Source organism: Ochotona princeps, chromosome 7 (genome assembly GCF_030435755.1).
Source record: "Ochotona princeps isolate mOchPri1 chromosome 7, mOchPri1.hap1, whole genome shotgun sequence".
Lineage (NCBI taxonomy): Eukaryota > Metazoa > Chordata > Mammalia > Lagomorpha > Ochotonidae > Ochotona > Ochotona princeps.
In genome coordinates, this window is record NC_080838.1 from 72,485,217 (window position 1) to 72,500,421 (window position 15,205).

Below are 15,205 nucleotides of genomic sequence, written 5' to 3' on the forward strand. Positions count from 1 at the left end.
TTAATCATCACGTGAATCTATTTTGATTTTTTTTAATAGAATACAATGTGGTAAGTCCATACATGCATTCAACAAGGCTGATTAAATAAAGTTAGCTAATATTTTGCACTCCCTAAAAAATTTTAATTTCTTGAGTTGACATTGAATGGTATTTCTTTACAGGATACCATGTATTTAACATAAATTTTTTTCATTTCTTGAGTGACACTAAACATTTGTTGTTTTCATTATTTCATTCTGTTAGAATCTTTGAGATCCTTTCTTTAGTTGGCTTATTGAATAGTTCATAGCTTATTGTGAACCACAGGCAACCTTGCAGAACACTGGGACTTCCTCTGTCTGTATTTGGTTGCTTATTGTCCATCCTCTCTCTTCTCCCTTGTATTCACTCTACTGATCACTATTCCATGGTTGAGTGGAGCTGGAGACAAGGGTTCTTATCTGCTGCAAATTCAAAAACTTTTAAGTCTAATCATGTGAGCTATGGACTATCTGGATTATTTTCTCATTCTTTCATGTTTCTTTAACACATTCACTTTCTTCACTGTTTGGAAAATCATTTCCTCTCCAAACAAACAGGAATTTCACTTTCATAATTATTGAAACTGTTGGTGAAAAAATATATCCTAAGATTCATTCATTCATCTTTCCTTTACCCCACTGAACCATCAGTCTATGCATTAATTTGTTCATATATTTGTTTAAGGAATATTTAGTGCCTTCCATACCCCCAAAATCCTGTCAATTTTCTATTTTATTGAAAGGGTGTTACTTTTTATTGATGACTAGAAAGGACAAGAAACAAAAGTTATATTCACCTTTAGTAATGTATTAATGATTGAAATTACTAACAGTTTAAATCATAGTTTATTGTTGACTGGTAGTATCTCTAGCATCATTTTCTGATCCAAATCAACCTGAACTACATGCATAGTGTTCTCTACCTCCAGCTAATAAATACTTGTGTAGATTTGATCCTGAGTTCAAAGAGCTTTCACTATGCTCCTTTTAGACATAGATATCAAGTGCCCTACCCTCTTCTCTCTATCCTTAGTACTTTGAAATCATTGTTAGTATCTGCGTGAGTTTAGAGTAGGGGTTTGTCTTTAGTATATGTGCTGCCGAAGCGAGCACAAGGGGGTGTTGTCTTTAATTCACAACATTCTACTCCCTTGCTTTCCCAAAATCATGTTATTCTCACATATAACATGCCATCATGTTATCATAGAAGGCTTAAAGTTCAGTCCAACATTACTTTTTTTCTAAGATTTATTTTATTTTTTATTAGAAAGTCATATATACTGAGAGGAGGAGACTGAGAGGAACATCTTCCATCTGCTGATTCACTCCTCAAGCGGTCGCAACTGCTAGAGCTGAGCTGATTTGAAGCCAGGAGTCAGGAGCTTCTGCTGGGTCTTATGTGCAGGTGCAGGACCCTAAGGTTTTTGGCCTCTACTGCTTTCTCAGGCCACAAGCAAGCAGCCGGATGGGAAGTGGGGCTGCTGAGATTAGAGCCAGAGCCCAAATGAGATCCCAGCACATGCAAGGCGAGGATTCTAGCTGCCAGGTTACCGTGCTGGGCCCCCAACATTACTTTAAAAGTTCATAGTCAATAATCTCAGCTGACACTCAGGTAAAAATCTCTTAGCTGTGAAACTAAGGAAAAAACAAACCAAAAGTAGTTACTCCCAAGATGCTGTGGAGAGGCAGATAAGGAGTGTATATTTCCATTTCAATCGGGGAAACAAGGGAATGGAAAGGACTTAAAGGATCAAAGCAACGTTACTTCAAGAAATCAGTCTTTAGCTGCTCACCACTGCACTGACATTGAAAGCACCAGAAGTGAGTAGCTAATAAGACACATGGCTTATTTAAGCAGTCAGGGGAAAGAGTGCATCTCTGGATGAAAATGACTCTGTTTAATCAGCAGGAAATTTTTTTTCAGCAAAGGGGTAGCCACAGGAGTTCATAATAGTAGTAATAATAATAATAATAGTAATAAATGTCTAGTGAGCTGAATACCGGGGGTGTTTTTAAGATGTACTCTATGTTATCCTGGCACTGGTCAAGTACAGGTTTCTTTGGTACAAACCTAAGCTTATTGTAGTTAGTGGTTGCAAATGTCTTGCTCAGCTGGAATGTGAGATCTGGCATGCTAGTATTTTCCTTTCAATTAGTTTTCGAAATTCTTATACAAACATTATTCACAAGACTAGTACAAAAATCACCACATTAGTCACAAGACAAGTCACAGGACTAGTCATAAATAAGTCACAGGATTAGTCATTGGGCTTTATTTGGTTAAAATGTAAAAAGCAGGAAAGGAAAGATGCATTTCTTAGGGCTATAGCAACACCTAAAACGAATAGGGAAAATGTTGCATCATAGGCACACAGGGCTTCCAATGGCTTGGACTGCCCCAGCCCTACAATTCTGGGGTCATAGTTCATGCTTCAGTTCTCAGGGAAGAAATCTCATCTCTGCAGTTCCACTAAATGCTGACCTGATGCGAACTCTTTGTAGGCACTATGTACCTGGAACTGACATATGTCCCGGCCACTTTGAAATCTAGGTGGAGGCTTCTATGTCATCATGGTGCTGTCACATTTTGCCCACAGAACTGCTCTCTGAGGCCGCACCTAATAATGTGCAACGTTTCTTAGCCAGTGTTACTGGCAGATGTTACTGGCCCATCTGCTTTTCTGGAATTTCATCTTCATTACTCCTCACATGTGCACAAACCTCATAGCACAACTCTCCCTGTCTTCCAGGCTTTCTTTTTAAGTCTCACTAGGAACTCCCATGAGCCCAGAACTCTAGCATTCTTCGTCCTGACAAAATCAGTATTATGTGAACAACACTAAAATGTGCTGTCAGCATGAGGCACATCTGAAGTCAGGGAGCCCAAATCCAGAGGAATCGTGGGGCACTGGAACACCCTGGGTTCCTTCCTGGAAACTTTTCCCTGGCAGGTTACAGAAAAACAAAGTTGCACTTTTAGCCTCTCCTGGGGCAGGCTGTAAGATCTCTGAAATGCCCCCTGGGGTGTTCCTCTCATTGTCTGACCCATTTCCATGTAGCTCCCTTTCACTTGCAGTAATCCCTTTAACAAGTGTCACTTTCCTGTTCCCAGTGAACTTTTTCTTCATCCCTTCCTTGACCAAATCCTTCTGTTCTGCTCCCTTTTATTCCTGTTTCTCACTGTGAAATTACATACGCTCTTACTGTATCCTGGAACATGTTGCCACCTTGAAGTTTCCTCCATCAAACAAGCCAGAGCAGGGACGCAGCCCCACAGCGTAGTCAGGGTGGTAGTGCAATTCCCCAGAGGATCCTTATCAACAAGACCTTTGCTGTCAATATTTCCACCTGTAATCAGGTCTTCTGGCCCTCTTCAGCGTTGATGAAAACTCTCCGTTTAACCTTCCCTGACACATAAATTCCAAAACTTTCACATCTTTAGCTATAGTTACTAGTGATGCCCTCACTTCCCCACACCAATTTTCTGCAGTTATCTGCAGAAACATAATCTTGAGAACATACAGGTTTGCTTCAATTTAGGATCAGCTGGTCACATTAGCCAGCAGATGGAGGAGGTTGTTCAAAGCAGAGTAGATGCAAAGGAACTATCACACAGGAAGCTAGGAAACAGAGAGAGAATATAGGCTGCACCTAGCTCAAATAACCAAGTTTCTTGCAAATACTACCTTCTGAGAGCAAGCCCCCAATGACCAAAAGATATCCCACCAAATCCACTGCTCAGACAGTGTAGCTGAATGAAGTCTCCACCCTAAGTCCCTCAAATGTTAATACGAAGACTTCAGAGTTGAAACATACGCATCACTTTGAGGAGCCAATTTCTCTTTCATTGATAACAGGACAGCAGGAAAGGGCAAAGGTCGATGACAGACAGTAAGTGTTTTCAACAGTGACACTTTTGTCAGATTTCTATGGGATACTTGAAGGCTAGACTCCATCACAGAAGAGACTCTACACAGAAGAATAGGTACCATGATATTGATGTTGTACCAAAAAGGGCTGCCCTGGTAAGGTAGAGCAAACCTCCCAGCATCACTGGACCAGTGCTCATGTCAGGCAAGAGCAACCTGCTGGAGAAGTTCGGGTATCAGATGCTATCAGCCACCACTTACAGAAACAGGGATGCACCTGCCCACTGAACTTGCAAATTCAGTAGAGTAAGTTTCTGCTTCAATTCTTTCATCACATGTCTAAGTGAATTAAGTTTACTCATAACCTCAAGGGAAAAACTAAATTGCATTTCCTTGATGAATCACCACAAGCAATAGATATTAGAGAAATTGATGGTGGACAGGTAATGGATGAATGAATAGATAAATGATTGAAAGATAGATAGATAGATAGATAGATAGATAGATAGATAGATAGATAGATAGATAGACAGTGCAGTGAAGGCTATTGCAGAAATACAGAGACTCATCCGGCTTTAGAAAGGGCCATAACATTGTTCTCAGGATTTCATTCTTTCTATTAGTCTCGATGTGGCAAATGAGTTACCTAATATTTACTTGATATTTACATTTTCCCAAGGTAGTAACTAAAGTGAGAAGGACAGTTTTCCGTAATTTTCCTTTTTGGGAAGTTTGAAGAAACAATCTGGCTTTCGGTCTGATTCATTTTGGAACACTTACCCCATCACTGCACTGTGAGCACAAGAATCAAGCTGTGCCACTCTTGCAGGAGATGAGACAAGGGGGAAAATTCAGCTGTGTTGAGTCTACAAGAATGTAACTAAGCTACTCTTTTTCCTGCAATAATCTGTTTAACCTTTCTACTTGAATCTCGCAGATTTCTTGAAGTTACCATTTCCTAGTTCACTTCTTGAAGGTTTCTCCCTCTCAGATTCTCATGTCCCTGATTGTTTTTCACGTAACAAATAATGTCAGTATCTTCCTAGTTGCCAGAATATTTTCTTTTCCATCATCCTCATGCCTAATTATTCAAAAGTTATGTTTCTCCTACCAAATCATGATGTCCATCCTAGACCTAGCTAAATCTAGCCGGCATCATGCTTCAAAGAAGTAACTGCAAATTGTTACCACAACCAGAAAGATCTTTAGGAAACACATTTTTATTCTTTTGCTTAAACTTGGAATAAAATGCCCTTGCACCTGCAGGCTTTGCTCTGACTCCGCCCACATTTACACCCTCCTCCTTCACATGCTCTATCTATTGACCTTCTTTGGGATTCCTTGCACAATCGGTTCCCTCCACCTAGAACATTATTTCATGGCTCTGCTCTTTTTGTTGCTGATTCCTGTTCATCTTAGAGCTACCTCCAACTTCCAACCCTTCTCTGTTATAGTCTCCTAGTGATTATTCAGTATGATTCCACTCTATTAATTGCCTTTCCAAATGAATGTCTTGTTGCATAGAGACTGTCAATATGTCCATTCTGAGTCTGAGTCCTACATCTTTGTGTTCTCTCGTCTTTATCTACCTATTACAGTTAATTAAACCTTGGGGACCCTCTAGCTTATCATCCTGAATGATTAAGAAAACAGCAAAAGAGAAGAAAGAGGCAGGATATGCTGAAAGCTTTCTGCAGGAGAATAAAAGCCAGCTTTTTTTTTTCATGCTGTTAAAATAAGCCATATCTAGAGAATCAGTCCTTAATCAAATGGGTATTCTACAGCTATCTCATGCAAAATGATAAAGCCAAGGTTAGGAATGTATGGTTCCTTCCTTAGAGGAGCTTATAGAATGGTTGGTGTACAGAAATTTACGCCTGGAAAAAAACGTAAAATGAAAAATTTAGATAACAAAATGGTGATTAGATAAGACCTGCCTATACTCTGGTTTCTCTGCAGATTGTAGATAAGATCCGCCACAGTGCAGCACACAACTGTCAAAAAGCATGACTGGAATGGTCATTATTTCAGGAGTTCAAGGGAAGGAAAATCCCTTGGAGTTAGCAGAAAGCTTTCCTGGAACAAAACCAGGATGGATGATTTGTTGGTGCCTTTGCCCTCTGCTGATACACATTTCCCTGACTGACAGGAAAGGGACTCTGCACAACTTGCCTGCTTTAATTTCATGGGTGGACCTCAAAGGGATTCCCTACTGGCACAAATAATTCCTAATCTTTCTTGAGTGCTTAATTTGCATGCAGTTCCCAGTTGGAGGAAACTTACAAGCTCAAACTTGCCAAATAACAATCATTGGGTGGGTATCAGCTTCTTTAGACAGAGTCACAGGTAATGCTTCAAAAATGTTGTTTCATTTTCTAATACTAGAGTTCAAACCAAGGACAACAGTTGGTCTCTAATTTTAAGGTGAACATTTTCCTCATTTTACGTTCAGCTTGCAGACTATCTTATTTTAAATGGAATAATTGCTGATATAATGACTTAGGTTTGGATCAATAAAATGCAATTATGTAAGCAATAGTTTGAACTGAATATCATGTTACTAAATTCCCGGATGAAAACTGTAAACATTACCTAAACTTCCCTGAAAATGGTTACAATACTAGTTATCTTTAGAGGACAATCTCTTTAGTCCTGTGAACCATGGAAGCAACGAGGGCAATGTCTAAAGATGTTGTCATTTATAAGGTTAAGTTCCATGAACAGATTTGTGACCTGAACCTTTCTTCCCACTGACAAAGCTTCTTTGCGTGGTCAGCTGTAGTTAGGATCCAGAACGTTCTGCTTATTTCCTTGTAAAATTCAGTTTTAACAAGGAACCCTGCTAAGTCAAGTTAGAATCTACTCCTGCTGTCTTATAGCTAATCAAGTTCCTCTTCCTCCACCAGCCACCAGGAGATGTCAGATTGGTCTGGCCTGCCATCAACAAGAGTTTTGCTCTGTTAGTTAAGCCAGAATACTCTCACCCCTGTTGTTTCACTTGGCACTTTTTTCTTTTATTTAGTAACTCCCTTCTTGCTCCTTGGCTAGAAACTTCCCTTGCCCATGCAGTACTGTCTCCCCAATCATATAATTACATTGCATATAACTACCTCAATATCTCTTAATAAAATTTTACTGATCATAATTTAATACGTACATTGGAAAGTTTTTCCTCACTTTCCTTTGGACCAGAACATAAAGTAGTTACTGTCATATAAGATCTTGTAATATAGACATATTAAAAATTTTGAAGGGAAGAAGGAGGCTTTGATGGTTGGACAGGGCAAAATGCAAGTTAGTGAAGGGGTAAGATGTGGTGCCCACACTGAAGATCTTAAACTTGAAGCAGGAGTATAATATACCCAGGATTTGTACTCAAGGTGACATCATAGTTGCTGGGATTCAAGGGGAGACAGACGGAGGTGGACCACATAACCATGCTGATGATGCCCAGGCACATGTTTCTAAAGAGATGTTGTAACTGGACCGTAGGAAGGAGATTCAGCATTTATGAAGTAAAATCTGTGGGGCATATTACAAGTTTAGGAAGGGCTATTGTAAAGAAGGAAGGCCATATTTCTTCTTTCTAGAAGATGTACTAATTGGGGGAGACTTGTTTTGGAGTTAACTCTTTTAAAAAAAAGCATTTATTTATTTTTATTACAAAGTCAGATACACAGAGAGGAGGAGAGACAGAGAGGAAGATCTTCCGTCCGATGAATCACTCTCCAAGTGAGCACAACAGCCGGTGCTGTGCCGATCCAGAGCCAGGACCCAGGAGCCAGGAACTTCCTCCAGGTCTCCCACACGGGTGCAGCGTCCCAAGGTTTTGGCCCGTCCTTGACTACTTTCCCAGACCACAAGCAGGGAGCTGGATGGGAAGTGGAGCTGCCGGGATAAGAACCAGCACCCATGTAGGATCCCAGTGTATGCAAGGCGAGGACTTTAGCCACTAGGCCACTGTGCTGGGCCTGGGGTTGACTCTTATGTCAGTATCCATGACATTACAATTACTTCTAATTTAGTCTAATACATAAATAATCATGTAAATTTGATTTTCCCTGCTGTTAATATTTTTTAGTATTCTTTACATAAAATGAGCCTCTTTCCTCCCCCAGGGAAGTGGCATATTCTCTTATCAAATGCTGTTGTTTATCCAGCTTTATTTGTTTATTTCTCTCTCTGTACAGTCAGTGGCTCATGTGTTGCCTAGGTTGCCTTTTGGGAATCAGGATCATTTAAGAGATAGTTCATTGAAAATTCACGATCCTTCAGTGGTTCAGACTGGAATGGCTGAATCATGAAATGCTGATGACTTGGAGTGTGGTGACGTTCATTCCCAACTCCAATACCAGTTGTGAAAGAGATGCTGTAGAGAGATGTCTAAAAAGTTAGTCACATGGCAGATATCACAAATTATGTCAAATGATCTGGTAATCACAGAATCATTTCAGAAATCAACCCATTGGTATCAGTAATGAAATAAATGACATCTTGGGGAATGAGCAAACCAGAGGTCAGCTTTCTTTGAAAAAATAAGGTGCTGTCTTAAAAAAATAGCTCATACGTCAAATTACACGACACTTAAGACTAACAGTGTCAGTAATTTACTAGATATCATACAAGGTGTGAAATGCATTATTAAATTTAATTTAATTTCCAAGTTAATTCAATGAGGCAGCTAAAGTGATCATGTCACTTTACAAAGACTTGGTGAGATTGAATAATTTTGTTAAGATTGTTATGATTAGAATTCAGATTTCGTATTACTGCTAGAAGTTAAACCACTTGAATAAACTAGACTTTTGACTTTACCTCCAGTCTCGAGATAACAACAAGTGAAATTTGTTGGTGTTTGTTTTTGTTAATCAGATATCTAGGCTATTTCGACGTTCTTCTGGGGGAGGACGGTTCATCAAATCACATGTTATTAAATTAAGGTATGTGAACTGCTTTGCAGCCTGACACCTTTAATATTAGGATGGGTTTTTACCAACATAATTGCTTAGCTGCCTTGTATATATCTCTGTGTCAACACAAAGGCTTCATAAATGTCAAGCGACGTGAGCCAGACTACCCAACTGTATCCTTCACTCTACAGGAGGATGTAGACTGCTTTACAACAAGAAAGTCCCAGCTACTAGGGAGAAAATGCTGCAGAAATAGATGAAGAAAAGAGATGCTGCTGCTTACACATCTCTGCCCTTAAGTTGGAGAAAAATTGTTACCTTTGATTTCCTCCTGTTAAGCTGATAACTATCAGATTATGTTTCTCTGTAATAAGGGTCTCCTTTAATGCCAGTGCATTTTTGCTATCATTACTTCATGTAATTTTATTTGGGTGTTTATTGACTGACCAGTAAACCTTAAAACATCAGTGCTTTGATGTAATCATGGTACAGGACAAAGTCAGAAGTGGACAAGGAATGGGCAGGGTAGGGATTGTGGAGCAGAGCATCCCAAGGGATCTCCTACATCTAGTTGAGGACCAAGGAACAGCATAGACAGGAAAATAGTATGAAAGGCTCCTTAGGTGCCAGATCTGGATGCACAGGGCATCGTGTCTGCCCACATTCCTGTAGACAGAATTCATTAGGGAATTTTGATTATTTCAGGAGAAAATAGGAAATGAAATTCAACTCTGCACTCAGCAGGCAAAGGAAATGAGTTCAACAGCACAGTCATGGTTTCTGCCCCACTGCTCTGAACAATAATAATCATGGCTACAAATATTGTCCAAAATGTCTTAAAAATCTAATTTTAAAGATTTACATAAAGCATAATTTGTGAAAACATGCTCCCTCAAATCCCACTAAACTCAGTTAAGTAAACACAGAGAGCAATTTCCTAGGTAAATATGCTATGCAGTAATTCTTATTTTTATTTTTTAAAGAGTTATTTATTTACTTGAAAAACAGAGTTACAGAGATGAAGAGACAAAGAGAGGTGAAACTTCCATCCACTGCTTCATTCCCCAAGTAGCTGTAACTTTCAGGGCTGGGCCACGCTGAAGCCAGAGCCAGGAGCTTCATTTGGATCCTTTCCATGGGTGGCAGGGTCTCAAGCACTTGGGACACCTTCCCCTGCTTTCCCAAGACATTAGCAGGCAGAGAAGCTGAAAACGGAGCAGCTGGGACACATACAGGTGACCACATGGGATGTCAGCATCCCAAGCTGTGACTTTCTCCATTAAGTCACACCATGAGCCCCCATATGCATACGTCATGTTTTTGTATCTTCTACAAGGCTGATGACACTCTGAACATTTGCAGCCACTCCCATTCTTTATGTCCAGAGATAATGTGAAAGGATGATACTTTCATACCATCCATTATGTTTCTTTAAATTCAGTAAGAGTCCTAATTGATAAAAATGGTTCATGTTGGAGAAATGATATTACTCACTGATTTCTTTCTCTTCAGTCCAGATGAACAAGGTGTGCAAGTTCTCATGGTGCTCATGTTTCGATACTCATCTACTGATAGTGTTGAGAGAGTCAAGAAAAAAATTGAAAGGACTTTATACCAAAATATGAAGATCAAGCAGTTGCCTTTGACTATAAGCAAACCATCTTTTAACCTCACACGTAAGTCTTTTTTTCCTAATCTGTTTGTTGGCACATATTGAAATATCACATATATTCTATAAATATATATAATCTTAAAAATATTTCTGCCTTGTTGGACATGCATATTAACCTTTAATACATTGTTTTAAAACCCAAATAGCTACATTTTGCGATTATATTCCATAACAAAACTTTAACTGTGTGTGTTTTCTGTGGCCATAGATGTCTTTCATTAAATAGAGAAATACCTAGGTAATCTGTGGTGGAGACTGGGGATTGCATCCCTCTATCCAGTTTCAGGATTTAGAACAAAATGCTCCAGTGCTCCGGAGAACTGGCTTTGCCTTGTGTACTTCGAACTGAAGGAAACTGACCAGTTCTGGGAAGAAAATATCTGCTGTCCTCCTTTCTCCTACTTTCCTTTCTTCCGAAGGTCAATGATAAAAACCAGACTTTGTCTTCCCCATAGGAAACCACATAACCTAGACACATTACTCTAACTTCCCCTGCTTTTCTGTGAAGGTGTCATCATAAGGACCCTCTTTCCAAAGGGGCACCGTCATGTACCCAGGAGGAAGGAATGCTACACAGCACACACACACACACACACACACACACACACACACACACACACACATCTGAACAGACAGGCACTGGTGCGGCTTGCCCCGCAGTCCGTCATCATTAGAGCACAGCCTTTCATCCCTGTGCTCTCCTACAGTACACAGTTGTCCACTCTGCATTAAACTTAAACCTAAATACCTTTCCCTGGATCTATACATCTTCATTTCTGAAACCTTCATATCATGACAAGCTTTTATTAAACAAGGGTGTACATTTTCGCCTGTTAGCCTATCATTATCAGTTTTAGCTCAGGTTTAATTAAGGGCCCTATGGGAGGAAACTCATGTTTCTGAGGAAAATCACTGCATAATTCTCCATTTCCATTTTGACAAATAAATAGAATAAATGGTCGCCAAATCAAGCAAAGTTAAATGTAGCTGACTTAAAATGAGCCGAATGGATACATTTGTTGGGGGAAAGATGTTGCAGATGTCTCCTCAACTTTCTTTGACTACATTCCTACTCTTTCCTGGTCCTGGTGTTGTAAGCCTTGGGACATGTGTAATGCCGGTAGCTCCCAGGAATGCTGGCAAAGGGATAGGCCTAAACCCAAAAGCCTGGTCAGCACCCACTAGGCTCAGAACAGAAAGTTGTTTCCTCAAGTTATATATATGTAAGCCCCAAGGAAAGTGACCATATTTACCCTTACTCTTTGTTTCCTAATTTTTTTTACTGTTTCTAAAGAAAAGTCTGAAAATCAAGAGCCTCTGATTTTACTTTAAATCAAAATTATACAATATGTACCCCAAATCAATGCTGAGGGCTATGTAAAATGCACTTCAAAAGGGGTTTTTTTGGAAAAATGATATTTAAAGATGAGTTTATATTGGTGAAAAAAATTTTGAAAATTATGCATCGCTTTTTCATATTTTCCATGTACTTTATTAAGATCCCATATATAATGCATGCTTATGAAAAATTGAATGCCCTTGTAGAATATGGACATTTTAGACTATAAGCATTTCTAGTTATGACCATTTAAATAAAATAACATAAAATGGGAATATATTTTTTATCAACTAATTCATGTTTTTTTTATTACAGCTATTGACAGTAAAAAGATGCGGAATCTTCTCAGTAGTCGTAAGTTTAACAATGCACAATTAATCTGATCATTTCATAGCAGAGATCATGAGGGACAACTCACCCAGCTTACAAAAGTTAAAAAATAATATATGAGAGGCAGAGACAGAAAGAAAGAGAATTTAGCATCTGCTGATTTCCCTCCCATATGCCCAGAATGCCCAGGGTTGGGCTGGGCCAACAACTAGAACTCCAAGAACTCACTTATCCGTGCTTCCTGCACATATTTCTCGAGCTACTACTTCCCAGGGTCTGTATTAGCAAGAAAGCCAAATAAGATCCAGATACTCCAATGTGGAATCAGTCATCTTTTTTTTCTTTTTAAAATTTATTTATTTTTTAATTTGAAAGGCAAAGTTACAGGGAGAAGGAGAGACAAAGGATCTTCCATCCACTGGTTCACCCTCCAAATGGCCACAAAGGCCCAAACTGAGCTAATCTGTTTCCAGGAGCTAGGAGCTTCTTCTAGTCTCTATAGAGTCCAAAAACTTGAGCCCTCTTCCACTACCTTCCCAGGCCACAAGACGGGACTAGAACAGGTGCCCATAAGAGATGCCAGTGCTGTAAGGTGGGAGATTAACTTGTTGAGCCAGGCATCCTGATATTTCAACCACTAGGCTAAATGGCTACCTACAAACTAACTTTTTTCATTTTATATTTGTATAAGAAAGTAATCTTTTTATAAGTTTTAATATTTTAGATTTTTACATTTATAAATTTGCACCAAATACTTTGTTTTTTTATCTATATAGTTAAAAAGACACATAATCTTGTAGATGATATACTCCAATTCTCTTTAAATTGGCCTTTAAAATTTTTCTCTCACAATTCAGGAGAGTATTTGAACTTTTTATTTTTTATTTTTCAGATGTATTGCAGTTTTTTTTTTAATTTTAAACTTCTTTTTTTTAAATACATTTTATTATTGTTGTTATTATTTTATAATACAGTTTCATATTCCCTTATCCCCTCCCCAGTTCCCTCCCCCCCAGTTCCTCTGTATCATTACTAACATGTAGTTCTTCATACTCAGTCTTATGTCCATCATTGTGGGCATGGACAATGGCAGAGAGTCCAGAATCCTATTGTCAAGATATAGTTTACAGTTTCATTGTAAGTCCATTTTGGAAGTAGAAATGGATACCATACTACATCCTCACATCTGGATGTTAGTCTCCATTCCACAGCTACTGTACATCTCCTTAAATGAAAAGTCATGATTCAAAATCAATAATAGAAAGAAAGGAAGAAATTTACAATGCCATGAAGTTAAATGACATGTTACTAGATATGACAGTCTCCATTACACAGCTACTGTACATTCCCTTAAACGAAAAGTCATGATACAAAATCAACAATAAAAAGAAAAATACAAATTTGCAATGCCTGAAGTTAAATGACATGTTACTAGACATGACAGTCTCCATCACACAGCTGCTATACATCCCCTTAAATGAAGAGCCACAAAACAAAATCAACATCCGGGAGAAAAAAGAAATTAACAACATCAAAAAGTTAAATAACATGCTACTAAATGACTAATGTGTAGCTGAAGAAATGAAAATCAAGAACCTTCTTGAAGAAAATTATGCCACTGCATGATCTACGAGTCATTGAATGATTTAATCAGAAGGAAGTGTTTTGAAGAGATGAAAACAACAGAAAACAACAAAACCCATGTGACATAGTTTCCGCTGATCTTTGTTGAAGCGTGTCTCTTCCAGACAATAAGCAGATGGGTTTTGTTTCTTAATCCAGAGTACTAATCTATGATGTTTGATTGAGCTTAATCCATTTACATTCAGAGTTTAATATACATGGGTGTTACTTTGGTCCTATCATTTTAGGAATGGGTTGTTCATTGGTTTAGCCTTCTGTTGTCATTTTACTGGGATCTTCTTCCCATTTGCCTTTGGTTTTGGTAGGTGCTATTCCTCTTTTCTGTCAAGAGAACTTCTTGAAGTATCATTTGTAAGGCAGGGTTGGAAGAGGCAAATTCTTTTAGCTTTTCTTTACTGTGGAAGAATTTTATTTCATTTTCAAAGACAAAAGAAAGTTTTGCTGGGTATGTTATCCTAGGCCGACAATTTTTTTCTTTTAGAATCTGAAATATGTCACTCTATTCTCTTCTTGCCTATAGAGTTTCCTGTGAGAGGTCTCCTGTAAGCTTAATTGGCATTCCTTTATATGTCAATTGATTTTTTCATGTGCACATTAAGGATTTTTCCTTATGTTCAATTGAAGAGAGCTTGAAGGTCATATGTCATGGTGAAGATCGCTTTTGATCAAGCCTGATGGGAGTTCTGTGCCCCTCCTGGAACTTGTTTCCCAATTCTTTCTCCAGATTAGGGAAATTTTCCTTTATTATTTCATTAAATACATTTGCAAACTCAGCTTCTCTTTCTGCACCTTCTGGGACTCCCATAGCTCTTATATTTGGCCTCTTAATAGTGTCTTTTAATTCTTGAATACTTTTTTTGGCCTGATCCAGCTCTGCTTCCAGCTTTTTGTTTGCTTCCCCCTGCTGACAGGAAATATCTTCCAGTTTTGAGATTCTTTCTTCTGCTTGCTTCATTCTATTTTGGAGACTCTCCACTGTACTCTTAATTTGCTCTACTGTGTTCTTAATTTCTGATATGCCAGCCTTGATTTGCTTTATTGCTTCTTTAAATTCTTTGAACTCTTGCATGAGCTTCTCATTGTTGATCAGAATCTTTAAAATGAGTCTTATGGATTCTGTGTGCCCCATTTTCTCAATGTCTTCCTCAGTTAACTCTGAGGTTGGCATAGGGTTTTGCTCCTTTGCAGGGGAGTCTTCAGTAGTATTCATTGTGCTTTTGTCTCTTCTTTTGCTCTTGTTCATTGCACTTCTGGTTAGCAGAGTCTTCTCCTTGGGGCAGGTTTCTAAGTTGTGTCACCCACAGGGCTACAATGCGATTTTACTTATTGCAGTTGGTACACAACTTTTTGCTTGCAGCCACTTGTGCCACAACCTCCAGCGAGTCCTATATAATTAGGTTATTGGTGGCGCTGATCTTGC

The 15,205-nt window shown here is 38.7% G+C and overlaps 1 protein-coding gene across 1 annotated transcript in view; it reads left to right on the forward strand.

Moving 5' to 3' along the window:
- The window catches only part of LOC101530870 (transmembrane serine protease 11F), a 57,033-nt gene that overhangs the window by 26,444 nt on the left and 15,384 nt on the right, over positions 1-15,205 (forward strand). The window contains exons 4-6 of the mRNA XM_058667259.1: positions 8,763-8,830; positions 10,313-10,476; positions 12,127-12,165. Of these exons, the coding sequence (XP_058523242.1) occupies positions 8,763-8,830; positions 10,313-10,476; positions 12,127-12,165 (271 nt within the window). The remainder of the gene's footprint in view (positions 1-8,762; positions 8,831-10,312; positions 10,477-12,126; positions 12,166-15,205) is intronic.